This window comes from Dasypus novemcinctus, chromosome 6, assembly GCF_030445035.2.
Source record: "Dasypus novemcinctus isolate mDasNov1 chromosome 6, mDasNov1.1.hap2, whole genome shotgun sequence".
NCBI classification, from domain to species: Eukaryota; Metazoa; Chordata; class Mammalia; order Cingulata; family Dasypodidae; genus Dasypus; species Dasypus novemcinctus.
In genome coordinates this window covers 92,583,929-92,597,806 of record NC_080678.1, presented here as the reverse complement: position 1 = coordinate 92,597,806, position 13,878 = coordinate 92,583,929, and the positions used below count along the sequence as shown (strand labels likewise).

The following is a 13,878-nucleotide window of genomic DNA, read 5'->3' as shown; positions in this document are numbered from 1 at the left end:
CTTTTTACTTTCACACCTTTACCATGATTATGTTAAGAGAGTTTTTACTGTAGCAGTACATGAAAAAATGACATTCTTCATTATTTTATGAAAATCTAAGGTTCCCAGTTGAAGCTGGTTATTAGGATAGGGAATCAGTAGATGGATCTGGAACCTGGCAAGAAGTCCATGTGGACATCAATAACCCCAAGATGGCTGCTGGAAGACCCCCCCCCACCCACACACACAAGATCCTGCCATCCAGAATAAGACTTCCTCCAGAAGCCAGTGCAGCTGCATGCAAGGAGTGCCATGCTATGCAGGGGTGCCCTGTGTAGGGGTGGCTGACACACAAGGAGTGAGCCCCCCAAGGAGAGCCGACCCATGTGAAAAAAGTGCAGCCTGCCCAGGAGTGGCACCACACACATGGAGAGCTGATGCAGCAATACGATGCAACAAAAGAGATGCAGTTTCCTGGTGCCACCTGACAATGCAAGCGGATGCAAAAGACAACTTGGGGCGGGGAGAGAAATAAAATAAAAGATAAAAAAAAAAAGAAAATGCTTTTGTAAACTTCCCATAACCACCCAAAACCACATAGTTATTTTATCTTTAAATAATCTTATTAAATTACAGTTAGGAACCAATGAAATTTACTTTATCCATTTAAGTCTTGTCTTACATTCCTCATTCTGTTCTGTGAAAACCAGTCATTTTACTTTTGGACAGATCTACATTTTCTTTTCTAACTTAATTCCATAAAACACAAACTTACAATTTTTATCATTTTAAAGATTTAAAAAATATAATGCTAATTAATTTTCTTAGTATCCTATAAATTTTATTAGTATCCTCAGATTACACCTGAGCCAAGTAAAATTGAAACAATTATAGTTTATGCAAGAAATATTCTTTTTCCTGCCTCCAAAGAAGGTTAAAACTTTTTTTTTTTTTTTTTTTTTTTTGAGGAACCAGTGCCAGGGATTGAACCCCAGACCTTGTATGTGGGAAGCTGGGAAGCTGGCACTCAACCACTGAGCTACATTGTCTCCCCTGAGTTGGTGTTTTCATTTGTTTGCTTGTTGTTTATTTCTGTTTTTAGGAGGTACCAGGAACCAAACCCAGGACCTCCCTGGTAGGAAGCAGGTGCTCAATTGCTTGAGCCACATCCACTCCCCTAAAACCTCTTTTTTTAATTCTAAAATTGTGAATGCCCTTAAAAGCATACTGCCAGGTTCTGGATGTATTATAATTGTTAAATTTGTTTGAATCATAATTTAGAAAAATCTTTCCATAACTTTCTTGGACGTTTTCTTTACTTACTGAAATCTGGCAATTGGATTATTAACTACTCTCACTCCAAGGCTGTTAAAAGGTTTCAATTGGGGAATTACAGGACAAACAATTATTCTTAATTCCCTGGTCTAGTAGGCAGAGTTTTAAGCTAAACTTATATTTCTCTATCTTGTTACACTTAGCCCTTCACCCATAGCTCTCTCAAAGAGAAGGCCCTGGAAGTGGGGGAGGCTGGGTAGGTTAAGGAGTTTAGGAAAAACTTTTTTTCTTTCCCAATAATTTTTATATTAAAACTTATATATGACTTTTCTATCCTGCTTAGCTTCTTTAATTTGGGCTCTAGGAACATTCATTTACATATATAAGCACTTATTTAATTTTTAACAATTTGAATAAAGCTCTTTTAAGAATTTTCATTCTTACAAAATAATTTTAACTATAAAATAAAATTATATTCAAAATATCTCTTTGAGGGAAGCAGATATGGCTTAATGGATAGAGCTTCCACCTACCATGTAGGGGGTCCAGGGTTTGACACTCAGGGCCTCCTGGCCTGTATAGCGAGCTGGCCCATATGGAGTGCTGCCGCATGCAACGAGTGTCGCCCCACACAGGGGTGCCCCGCATGCAAGGAGTGGCCCCCTTGCAAGGAGTGCAGCCCCATGCAGGAGAGCCAACCACCCAGGAGTGGTGCTGCCCACATGGAGAGCTGACGCAGCAAGATGATGCAACAAAAAAGAGACACAGAGAAGAGAGGCAGTGAACTAGGGAGCTGAGGTGAAGAAAGAGAATGATCACCTCTCTCACTCCAGAAGGTCCCAGGATGGGTTCCCAGACCTCCTAATGAGAATACAACAGACACAGAAGAACAAACAGCGGGTAGACACAGAGAGCAGACAATGGGGGCAGGATAGAAATAAGAAAAAAATAAAGATAAAATAAATGTTCTTTTAAAAAAGTATATCTCTTTGAAGTCTATTTCTGACTACACTGTGACCATGCAGTTTTGCACAAAATTTTAGTTTTTAGTAAACCAATAGGTTTATGACCAAATCGTTCCCATGTTTTAAAATACAATTTACAACATTTTCCTTTATTTCAGAGCTCTGCTTATTTCCCATTTCTCCTTTGACAGACCTTGGCTGAGCAATACCTATTCTAGTATGAACTCAACATTGTCATTGAAGTCTCAGGGAAAACTGGTTTCTCTCATGACCTGTTGCTTTCAGGATCCTTGATGTTTGGGGTGGGTGGTCCCTAACTCCCCAGTTCTGGGAGATAACAAGACTTAGGCAGCTGCTGGATGAGAAGAGCAGGCATCCAATCCAGAGGGTCAAGGATTTCACAGGGCACTGATCTCCCCAAAGGTTGTGGGGTTCCTCTGGGCTCTTGCCTGGAGTAGATGAATTGGAGTCCACACCAGGATGGTCATGAGAGAAAGCAGGGTTATTAATGTGAGTGTTGTACGGGCAGGAGATGGGTGAAATCTGCCTTTCCCTGAATCATGGGGAGCAGAAGTTTCTATGGATTCAAACAGGGGAGAAAAGAGCAGTTACCATCACAATAGCCAGTACATACAAGGGTGAGGCTAGTCTCTAAATAACCATAAACAAAGGTAAGTTTAGTTTAGAATTATCATCACAATAGTAAGTATAAGGGTGAAGCTAGTCTTGAAATAACCATAAGCAAAGGTAAGTTCAGTTTATAACTACCATTACAGTAGCAAGTCTAGGCTAAAACTAGCCAGTTTCAGAAATTCCAGATATTATCCGTTTGCTCTTTTATAATATAAAGGCATCTATACAAAATTAAAGTAAGCACAGATTAGAACAGAAGAAGAATTTTACATGCTTACTTAGCATAAGGAAGACCCAACTTTAGAATTACCTTCATACAAATTGCCCAGTGTCCACCCACAGCAGAAAACTTGCCCAGAACATCCTCCAGGGAAATCCCCAGGCAGCTGCTAGGCACAGAGCTAAGGGATCCAGGGAAGCCCTGTGGCCAAAAAGACATGAATTGGGGCTGCTCTGAGAGCTGCAACCCCGTTAGCTACCTCTTGCAAGGGGTAAAATGCTTTTTTTGCTAGAAGGAGAGTCTAAGCTGCTCTCTGGGCCTGTGCTCTCAAGGGTCTCTTTCCTTGCCTCCGTGCTCTGCTGGTTCCAGACCCTTGAGCCTTCTCTGTTTTCCTGTAGTTCTTTCTCTCACACAGCAGGGTCAATATGGCAGCTTCTTTTTTCTCTGTGTGTCTGTCTCTGTGTCTCCATTTATAGCACACTCAGCAAGAAGGTGGAGACTCAAACTGAGTCATGCCTCTCTGATGTAGTCCAATCAAAAGCATCTCACACCCAAAGGAATGGATTAGTTTGAAAACATATTCTTTCTCTTTTTGGAATTCATTAAAAATTCTTCAATCTGTCACAGATTCCTCTGCTGCTTTTGCCTAATGGGGATTGGAGCAATGGCTGTCCTCAGAGCTAGCCCCCAACAATCTGAAGTAGCCGATCAAAATTAGACATCTGTGATCAAACCACATACTCTTGGGGTTTGGAGGACTAGGTATTTATGTCCAACCCAGGCACCAGCATCCAGAGCTCTAGTCCTCATTGCTATCTGCCATGAGGCTGGGGTAACAAGACGGTAGCTGCTGCAGGTATGATTAAACTCACCAGTATTATCAATTTATCAACCTCTTCCTCCAGTTCCTTCCTGGATGCTACACAGTGTTCTACTTGACTCTGGATTTTCAAAATAATTGATTCAGACAGTTCCTGTCAGTTCAATAGTTACTTTGGTGGAGCGACTGATTTCTGGAGCTTCCTACTCCACCCAAAATACTCTCACAGGCTGTAGTTTTTGGGCCTGTTTTACTTTATAACAAATTGCCCCAAAACTTAGCATTATCTCACAATTCCTTTCATTCCAAAATGGCTTAGCTGAGTGGACCTGGAAGGTATCTCATGAGGTTGCATTTTTTATGTCAGCTGGGACTTCAGCAACCTGAAGGCTTGACTGAGGCTGGAGGATATACTTCCAAGGTGGCTCAATCACATGGCTATTCCTAGGAGCTTCAATTCCTTGCCATACTAATCTCTCCATAAGGCTACTTGACTTTCTTCATGACATGATAACTGGGTTCCACCAGAGTGAGTGATCTCATATAGAGCAAACAAGGTGGACACTAATGCTTTTTATGGCCTAGTCTCAGAAGTGTTTCACTGTCCCTTCTACCATATTCCATTTGATAGAAGTGAGTTACTAAATCCAGTCACACTCAAGGGGAGAAGTATTAAGTTCCACTTCTTGAAAAGGGGAGGGTGTATCAAATAATTAGTAGAAAAAATATTTAAAAACCATCATACTGTATAGGTTTTCTTCATTTGTGTGGTAATATTTTTATCCCTATACACCTTTAGTTCTTTAGGGATGAGTGGATTTTTGGACAATAAGGTCTCCAGGTAGAGGTAACACAGATGGGTTTTTCTGCATTGTTCAATTATTACTTTAGAAAAACTGTTGAATCTCATGGTTTATCATCTACTTCCACCTTCTGCTCCAGGATACAAACTCAAAAATCTATATACAGTGGAACTTGGCATGCCTAAACTCTATTATAATTTAACACAAAATTATAGTCAGCAGAAGTTTTAACTTTTGATGGACTGAGTAGTTTGAATATGCTTTATCAGTGAAAAAGTTCATCCAAGCAGAAGCTGAGAGTGGTTTTTTCTTCCATGTCATACCCTTTGCTGATCTGCTCCCAAAATGTTCATAAGCTTATGCAATAGTTCAATTTTATTAGCTAGATCCATTGTCCTGAACTTGTGATATAATAAACAACTTATTTAAAGCCTCTAGCATGCAGGGTACAAGAGAAATCTTATTGCTCTGCCAATAAGGACATTTAACACTCACATTGTTAAAGTAGTATACATGTTGACTATTTCTGCTTGTTTATTGCCTATCACTAAAAGGCTAGTTTAGGATTTGCACAACCTAATTTTCATTAGAATCTGTTCTAATTTTTGCTTTCTCCAGTGAATAACATGGAATCATTTGATCCCTTTACAATTCAGTGAATTCTCCTAAGATTCTGTCCTAGTGTATGCCTGGCTACTATTAAAAACTAGAACCCAAGGCTGACCTTTTTTGGCCTACTTCACCATAGGGCACTACTCCATAGTAGGACATAACTATGGTTCCAGCCTCAAACATTAAGAAATGGAAAGCATGTCCATGGAAGTAGAGTTATAATTTCATCTTTAAATAAGAATCAGATGAGGGGAGCCATAGTGGGAAAAAAAAAATCAGCTGAAGGAATTTTAATTGATTGAGAAGTTTTCTTGGGCTCTCAGCAGCTACTCCTTACTTTATAAGTTGGACGTGGGTTAACACACTGTACATGCTTCCTATTTTGTCAAAGGGAATGCTTATTTCTAAATCTTAAGCTTTCTGGCAAATCATAAAATCATAATTTCCTATTTGATTTAGTCAATGTGGTAAGTTGCTCCCTCAGAGTTTTCCTCTTCACCCCCTCCATAATAGCTTCTTTTCAAAACGAATATTTGTTCTAATCATTATTACTACATAAAAATTAACCCCAAACTTTTTGGGCATAGATTGTAATTTTTAAAAAATGAGTTTATGGGTTTGGAATTTGGAAAAGCAGTTCTCACTTGGGGTCTTTCATATGATTTTGGTCAAATGTTAGGTAGGGCTGAAGCAACTGAAGGTTCTCCAGCACTGGACATCTAAGAAAACTCTGTTGGGAGCTCAGCTGAGCCTGCTGACTGGAGCACTTACATGCAGCTTCTCCAGTCTCCAAATAGTTTGGACTTTTTACATGGCAGCTAGTTTCCACAGATCGTGTCCCAAGACAACCAGTTAGAAATGATCTTTTCAGATGTTGTTAGACCTATCCTTGGAAGTCACTTCTGCTGTGTTCTACTGGTTGAAGCAATCATAAGCCCACCCAGATTTAAGGGGAAAGGACATAGACCCCAACTCTTGATGGAAAGAGTATAAAATAATTTGGGAGCCACATATTTAAGCTGCTTCATTGTTATTGAAGTTTGATTTACATATAAAATACAGATTTTAAGTTCAGTGGATTTTGAAAATTGTATAGACCCATGTATCTACCACCCAAAATTATAGAATATTTTCTCATCTATAAAGTTCTCTTGTGCCCCTCCAAGTCAATTCTCAGACACTCCCACCCTCTGAAGTCAACCACTATCTGACTTCTATTAACACAGATTAGTTTTGCCTGTTCTTGGGAAGTGATTTAAATGGAATTACCCACTATATTTGCATGTGTATGTGTGCATGTGTTCTTTTGCTCAACATAGGTTGTGATCCATGTATAAATTTGTTTTCTATTGCTGTTGTATTTCATTGGCATGAACAAATCACAATTTGCTTATCCCTCACCTGTTGTTGGACATTTGGGTTATTTCCAGTTTCTGGCTATTATGAGGATGATATGAACATTCTTATATGCATCTTCAATTGTTATCAGGGTATCTTGGAGAGCAATCTTGTCTTACTATTCAAATCCATAATGTTTCTGTAGTGTTTTAACACTCAAAGATCTCTGATATTAAACACTTCTATAGATTCTAAAAATGTGCTCTAAGAGGCTTTTTGGATTGAGGAATTTATAGCTTATAAGATCTACTAGTCCCCTCTTGTAGTGGAACAGTGTTTTATTATTCAAGAATAGAATGGTATTTTATCAAGAAAACTACACATTTCACATCATTCATTTTAATTACATCAATGCTCAAAATGAAAATTCCCTTCAAAATCATCTTCTCTCCGTTCTTCTTCAAATCTCATCCCTCAGAAGAAAACACAATTAGAGGTTTATCCTTCCAAATGTCTTTCTTTGTGTGTATGTGTGCGTATAGAAGATAGTATTACTGGAAATCTGGAATTTCATTTTTAACTACAAATCTGGGCTTAGCAATAAGAACATCTATGTTTTATTTCTAGGTGACCCCAATCCTAGGATATTGCTGCTGTTGCCAAAGAGAGAGCAAAGGTCATTGTCTCCTAGGGAACAGGAGTCCTTTTAATACAGGCAAAATAAGCTTAGAGTTTTCAAGAGACTGATAATCATCATCTGCTTTTTGGCTAAAAACAAATGAACTTTATCCAAGTTAGAAATGGAGGACTAAAGTAAATCTCTATGCTCAGCTATGGCTTCTTCAATAGGCATAAGAGTGGTTTGTCAGAATAGGTTATTGAAGGTATCATCCAGGTACTGCAATGTTCAATCAGTGTATTGCCAGTCTTTAGATTTGCCCCCTTGAATTCTGCCCATTCACCTTGTTATGCATAACAAGATTAATTTGAATACATAGGGAAGGAAAGAAAGCTGGGATTGATAATGGGGTGATTTTTTAAAAAAAGGCTGATGGGGTCAACTACAAATTAAAAAATCTGGATCTGCAGAACAATCTCCAGTGTGGCACTTAGATTAATGAGGGTAACTTGGGAAATTAGGTCAAAACAAACTGTCAGAAATTAGGAAACATATATGATACGATAATAAACAAGACATTTATTTTTTAGACTCATTTAGGGGCAAGGAGAAAAGTCAGTTTGCTCTACCCAATGATGGTCTGAAAGATTTTTGATTCATTCCATATAATTGGATAGGTTGCTTGATTTCAGAGGATTTTATACTCTTAATTCATAAACAAAATTTCTTTAGAAGAAAGTGGTCATAGGGTAAGTCTTTGTGAGCAGCTTCGCTGGTGCACAGCCAGACTCCCTCTCTGAGTGAAGCTTTTTCCACATTGGCCACATAGATAGGGTGTCTCTCCTGTGTGGATTTTGCCATGTAGGATACAATTTCCCCTAGTGTGGAAACTCTTCCGGCACTGTGTACAGGCATAAGGTTTCAGGCCTGTGTGGACTCTGATGTGAACAATTAAGCTTCCCTTCTGACTGAAGGCTTTTCCACATTGATCACATCTGTAGGGCTTCTCACCACTGTGAACTCTTCTATGAACAGCGAGGTTACTTTGATTTCTGAAGCTTCTCTGACAAATAGCACACTCATAGGGTTTCTGTCCTGTGTGGAGTCTCTCATGAACAGCTAGACTACCTCGCTGACTAAAGCTTTTCCCACACTCCTTGCACTCATAGGGCTTCTCTCCTGTGTGTATTCGCTGATGTGTAACAAGATTTCCTTTGGCCCTGAAGCTTTTCCCACAGTGGGTACACTCAAAAGGCTTTTGACCAGTGTGGATTCTTTCATGTAATGTTAGACTACCTTTCTGCCTGAAGGATTTTCCACATTCCTGGCACTCATAGACTTTCTGTCTCACTCCAGATGAATCTTCCTGTAGTGTCTTAGAATCTGGGGATTTTTGTTCCAGCTTTTCTCTTCTGAAAGAATTCGGGAAATCCCAGCTTGAGGATCCTGTGGCCTCAGAGTGATCATATTTGTGATGGGTTTCTGTCATCACATCTGGTAAAATGAGAGGGAAGTCATGTAAGAGGCACCAATATGCTGAGTGAGAAGAATAGGAAAAAAAGAAACACAATACTTTGAGTGCTTATCTTGTGCCAAGCATTATGCTCTAAACTTTTGCACAGATAATTTCATCCTGAAAACAATCCTATGAGATTGCAACAGTTAAGGAAATGGGAGCCCAGGGAGACTGTAAAAGGTCATGCAGCTAAGAAGTGTAGAGTGGGCATGATCCATACAGGGTACGGCCTCTAAATTTAATTTAATCCCCCAAATAATCTTGTGAAGTGAAAATAGTTATCTCCATTTTGTAGATAAGAAAATAGGCTCAGAAAATTATACAGCAGCACATAAAGTCTCACACTCAGGTTTTATCTGACTCCAAAAAGAGGTGTGGCTCCAGGTTTTGTAGGTCCTAAATCTTTAAAATTTTGAGGTCTCCCCTTTAAGAAAGATTCTGAAGTTAGTTACAGGGCTTTGAAAGAGACGCCAGTGCAAGTGAGGGTCCTTGAAGCTTCAGTTTCATTAACTTCAAGATGAATTTACCTCTGCTCTACAGTATACTCTCTTAACAGTGGAGTAAGGTACATGACCTCAGAAAACATGTGGGAGAATCCTGGTACTTTACATCTACTATTGCTAATCCCTGCAACATGGCAAGGTGGAGCTAACTGTCCTTTACAGATGAAGAGCTTGAAGTACAAAGAAGTTAAGTTACTTGTCTGATATAATAGATTTAGCCAGGACAATTATAGAATTTGATCCAAGTAATTTCTCCCTTTAAAATTCATGCTATTTCAGTATCCTAAACTATTTTGGAATTGAAATCAAATTTAGTTTTGGAAGTTACTCTCAAACACTTCCTATGGAGATACTGACTGAGGTTGCCAATAAACCTCCTACTGAACTTTACATATGGGTCAATTCATCACTAGAACAGTGTACATGGTGTCAACCTAGGGAATTTTTCTCTTTGTTCCCCTGACTTACTCTTACTCAGTGATCTCTCTGAGATTTATAAATGCTCATTCATTCTCTTGGAGACTACCTCATGATTAACTCCATATAAAGCTTGCTCTCTTTCTTGCTTTAAAATTGTTTCTCCCTCAGTTTCTACTGTTACTTTAAACTTCAGTTTGCAGGCTTTTCCTGTGACCCGCTGGAATGACAAGCTCTGCCAAGGGAATGTCTCCACTGCTACCTGCTGGTCAGTTCTGAGAACAAAGATATTGAAAATTCTGTGAGCTGAGGGCATCCCCGTGATCAACCAACTCACTCACTGAAAAATGCTACATTCTGGGCATATCTTCCATGACAGTCCAGCAGAGTAGCTGTTGGAAATCCAAACATGTCCACTTCTGCTGTATGACCTTAATCACCACTTCTTCATATGATTCTTCCATGGGCTGTTCTTGGCACCTGAGAGGAAAATAAACAAAACAACAACAACAAAAGAACAAATGGGAAAGGGCAGGAGAGCTGAAAGTGAGGAGGATAAAATCAATAAAGCTCTGGTTTGGAGGGCAAATGAATGGAGGAAATTTGGATTGTCTGAGGCAATGTCACATTCACCTATAACATAACAGCAAAATGGGCCCAAAGATGCCAAGACCACACCCAAATCACCTCAGGAGGAAAGAAGAGATGGGAAAACAGAGAACACAAAGTATACCTACTTCCTGCCACACCCTAGATAATGGTCATTCCCATTTGTACCTCAGTCTTGACATGTGACTGGGATCTTCCACTTTCTTCCCCTGCCTAACCACCTGCGATTTTATCTTTCAAGTGCCAAAAGGAATTGAGAATCTAAAAAACCAAATATTCAGCCCTCATGATTGGTTTCATGGTAGATATTGCTCCAGTTCTCCTTTCCAGTTCCCTTTTAGTTTCTAAGGACATAACAAGGAATCTCATATTATCTGTTAGTGATTCTGAGGAAGCTCCAGCCCCAGGCTTACTCCTTTCTTACTCTTCAAGGCATGAGAATATTAGTTCTGAAGGGAAGTACAAATACTTTGTTCTTGGGAAAGGAAAATCTATCCTGAAATCCAAAACCAAGCCAAGACAAACCAACTAGGTTAAGTAACATGTCCAAGGTCCCCTAGGCTGTAAGGAATGAAGGTGGAGCAAAGATTCAAATCCAAGACTTTCTGGATCCAAGCGTATGCTCTTACACTAGATGATTCTCCAGTTCCTCATTATTAAAAAGCTGGTGAGAATTTTTATAACGTGAAAACAGAAGAGTGGTGAACCAGACTAATTTATTCTCTTTCCAGGTCCTAGGAATCCTCTTTATATGCCCCACATTATCTTATTTAAAATTTTTATTTTATACATTTTTTTGTTTTGGAATATTCTCTTCTTACATAAGGAGACTAATCACTGAATTCTTACTCTTTATTTATGCAGTGAATCAGTGTACAGTCTTTGTTTTCCTCTAATATGACCATGAAAATGCTAACCTCTTGACTTAATGAAATAGTAGTATGATGCTACCATTCCTTGTTTTGTTAAACTGTGTCCTTGTCCTCTACCTAAAAGTGACACATCTGTTAAACAAAGCAAAACAAACAATTTAATTTCACATGTAGCAGAATACGTAGCTGCATATTCTGCTATATGATGTGATGATGGATGAGGCATTTTAAATTTATTTGGAGGACTCATCTCCAACTTGGAGTATAAACTACAAAGGACTCTCCTACTTCAGTGCCAGGATGGAAGTCAGTGTTCAAGCTCTTACTGCTCAAAAACTGCACATCCACTATGTAGGGCACTCCCCAGTGGAAAGTACATGGTATTTGTTGCCTGAAACTGAAATCTGTGCCTGGGGGTTCCAGGAAACAGAGTTTAGTCAGATCGAATGAGCTGAGTTTACAGCTCTGCCTTTCCACATGCTCAACAAGTAAGAATGCAGGAGGTCTTAGGCAGCTCCTTGATTAACAAGAGGGAGCCTTGCTTTTCTGCTTAGATCACAAGTCTGAGGGATCAATTTTCCACAAATTTTGGAGCAAGTGCCTTTGTTGTAGAAAACACTTCTTTTCGTATCAGAAAGACTATCACATCCTTCGGGAAAAACTGAGAATTAGGCCATGAGAAACTTGGATTCTTGCCTGGGCTCCTCTAGGATGCGACCTTGGGCAAGTAACCCAACATGTCCGACCATATCCTCACGTGCTAAAACAGCTTAGTGACAATGACAGATCGGGCAGCTCCTGGGAGAATAAAGTAAGAAAGCAAATGTGAAGGATCTCTGATGTGACCCACTGACTTAAGGCCTAAAGTCGAGAGTCCTCGAAAGTAGAGGACAAAAACGGAGTAATTCGGCCGTGGGGGGAATGTTTCAGGATAGGTGATTCTGGATGTGCTTGACTTTCCCCCCCACGCTCTGAACCCTGCTTGAACTTTCTCCCCTTTTCCACTCTGAGGCTCTGCCTCTTCTCCCCCACCCTAGAGACAGCACTTTCTTCCAGTCCGTCGTCCAAACGTTTGGAACCCTCCCGGAGACAATTGAGCTGCCAGGGGCCTCGAGGTCCCCGGCTTCAGGGGGCGGGGACTCTCCCCACGCCCCGCCCAGCGGGAACGGAGGCCTGGAGCAGCTTTCTCCTCCCGGGCGGATCCTCCACTGCCACCAAGGACCCCCAGGGCTCGCCCTGCGCCCTGGACCTCAGCACCGACTCCGGGCCAGCTGGGCCCTCCCCTCCGGGCCGCAGACCTCTCCCCTCGCGGTTGTCCTCCCTCAGGGCCCAGGCCCGCCTGGTCTGGCGTGGCCCGCAGGTGGAAGGCGGCTCCGCGGAGGGCACGGGGGCGGCGTCCTGACAGCACGGCCTCGTCTAGTCCCCGGCTGACTGCCCCGGTCGCAACCTCACTCACCGCAGCGGCGCGAGCCCGCAGACAGGACAAAGGCCGACGCCGAACCCTCAGCCGCGCCGGCGCGAGCGGGACCGGACCACAACTCCCAGGAGCCCCAGCGCTAGTCCGCCTGCCGGACGCCGCGCCTCGGAGGCCCCGGCTTCCCGGAGCACTGTGGGAAATGTAGTTCGGCGCCGCGCCGCGCGTGCTCGGCCGGCCGGGCTCCCGTAGGCCGGCGACCCGGAGCCTCCACCCGCTGTGGACCTAGAGTTAGGGACGCCGTGGGCCCAGGTGAGCGGGATTGGCAGGACAGCATCACGAAGTCGTCCTTGAGCCAGGAAATCCGTCATCCAGGGTTCCTGCAGGGCGCCGTGGAAGGAAGGGGTCTCGTGAGAGTAAAACCCTGGGTGCCTAAAGGTTGACGTTGAGCCGCCGGAAGAGCAAGGACTAAGTCTGTTATAATTAGGTCTGTGAAGCCAGGAGCAAATATTTCAAACCAGAAATGTGTACAAGATAATTTGGAACATCACAGGAGAATCCTTCGGTTTGGTGAAGAGCTATTCCCTTCTGGCTCATGTAATCTGATTTCTCACTAGCTCTTTAGTGACGAGGGATAATGAATAAGAGATCAGGTTTTGGAACTGTCTTGGATTTGCATCTTGGCCACACCGCTGACTGGCTGTGGGCTTCTGGCAGGCTTCTTTCCTAACGGGGAGCCCAGGGCGGGGAGCACGTGCAGGAGGGCCAGGGTTCAGGTCCCACCACTTCCTGTCCTGAGCAGAAGCAGGTATGGGAGTGAACCCAGGCGCAATTGCTCTGTGCGTGCCCTGTGTACAGTGTTTCCCAGCAGGGCAAATTAGATTTATCTTCTTTTAACTGAAGATGTGACTGAAGCACTGAGAAATTGTAAGCCATGACGATCACTCTGCACATGGGACAAGAGAACTTTTTCATGAGATTTTCCTGTACAGAGAGGTGAACCCAGGCAGTCAAGGTCGTGGCCTTACTGTGTGATCCTGGGAAGGGGAAAGTTTGCTTTTGAGCATCCGTGAGATAAAAGGCTCCTAAAAATACAGTTTTTAAAAAATTTTTATAAGAGGTACTGGAGATTGAACCCTGGACCAATCACTGAGCTATGTCTGTGCCCCCTGAAATGCCTTAAGCTTCCTTCAGATATGCTTTTATAAGACCTGGGCTTCTCCAACAGGGAGTTTGAGCAAGGAGGACTGGGGTCCAAGTTCCTGAAAGCTGAGGATTCCTCT

General features: G+C 41.9%; 1 protein-coding gene across 5 annotated transcripts; it reads right to left on the bottom strand.

Annotated features, from left to right (window-relative positions):
* Positions 1-7,823: 7,823 nt before the first annotated feature.
* ZNF32 (zinc finger protein 32) lies at positions 7,824-12,745 on the bottom strand. Of its 5 annotated transcripts, none has more exons than XM_071215903.1 (4): positions 12,638-12,706; positions 11,878-11,979; positions 10,042-10,180; positions 7,824-8,800 (listed from the first exon to the last, which is right to left on the bottom strand). In XM_071215903.1, exons 3-4 carry the CDS (start codon positions 10,109-10,111, stop codon positions 8,007-8,009), a joined length of 864 nt encoding a protein of 287 aa, XP_071072004.1. In that variant the 5' UTR covers positions 10,112-10,180; positions 11,878-11,979; positions 12,638-12,706; the 3' UTR covers positions 7,824-8,006. The 5 variants fall into 5 exon arrangements, with proteins under 5 accessions (XP_071072004.1, XP_058155186.1, XP_023442776.1 ...); XM_058299203.2 differs by having other exon boundaries at positions 7,824-8,758; positions 12,638-12,701; XM_023587008.3 differs by lacking the exon at positions 11,878-11,979 and having other exon boundaries at positions 12,638-12,745.
* Between the last annotated feature and the right edge of the window lie 1,133 nt (positions 12,746-13,878).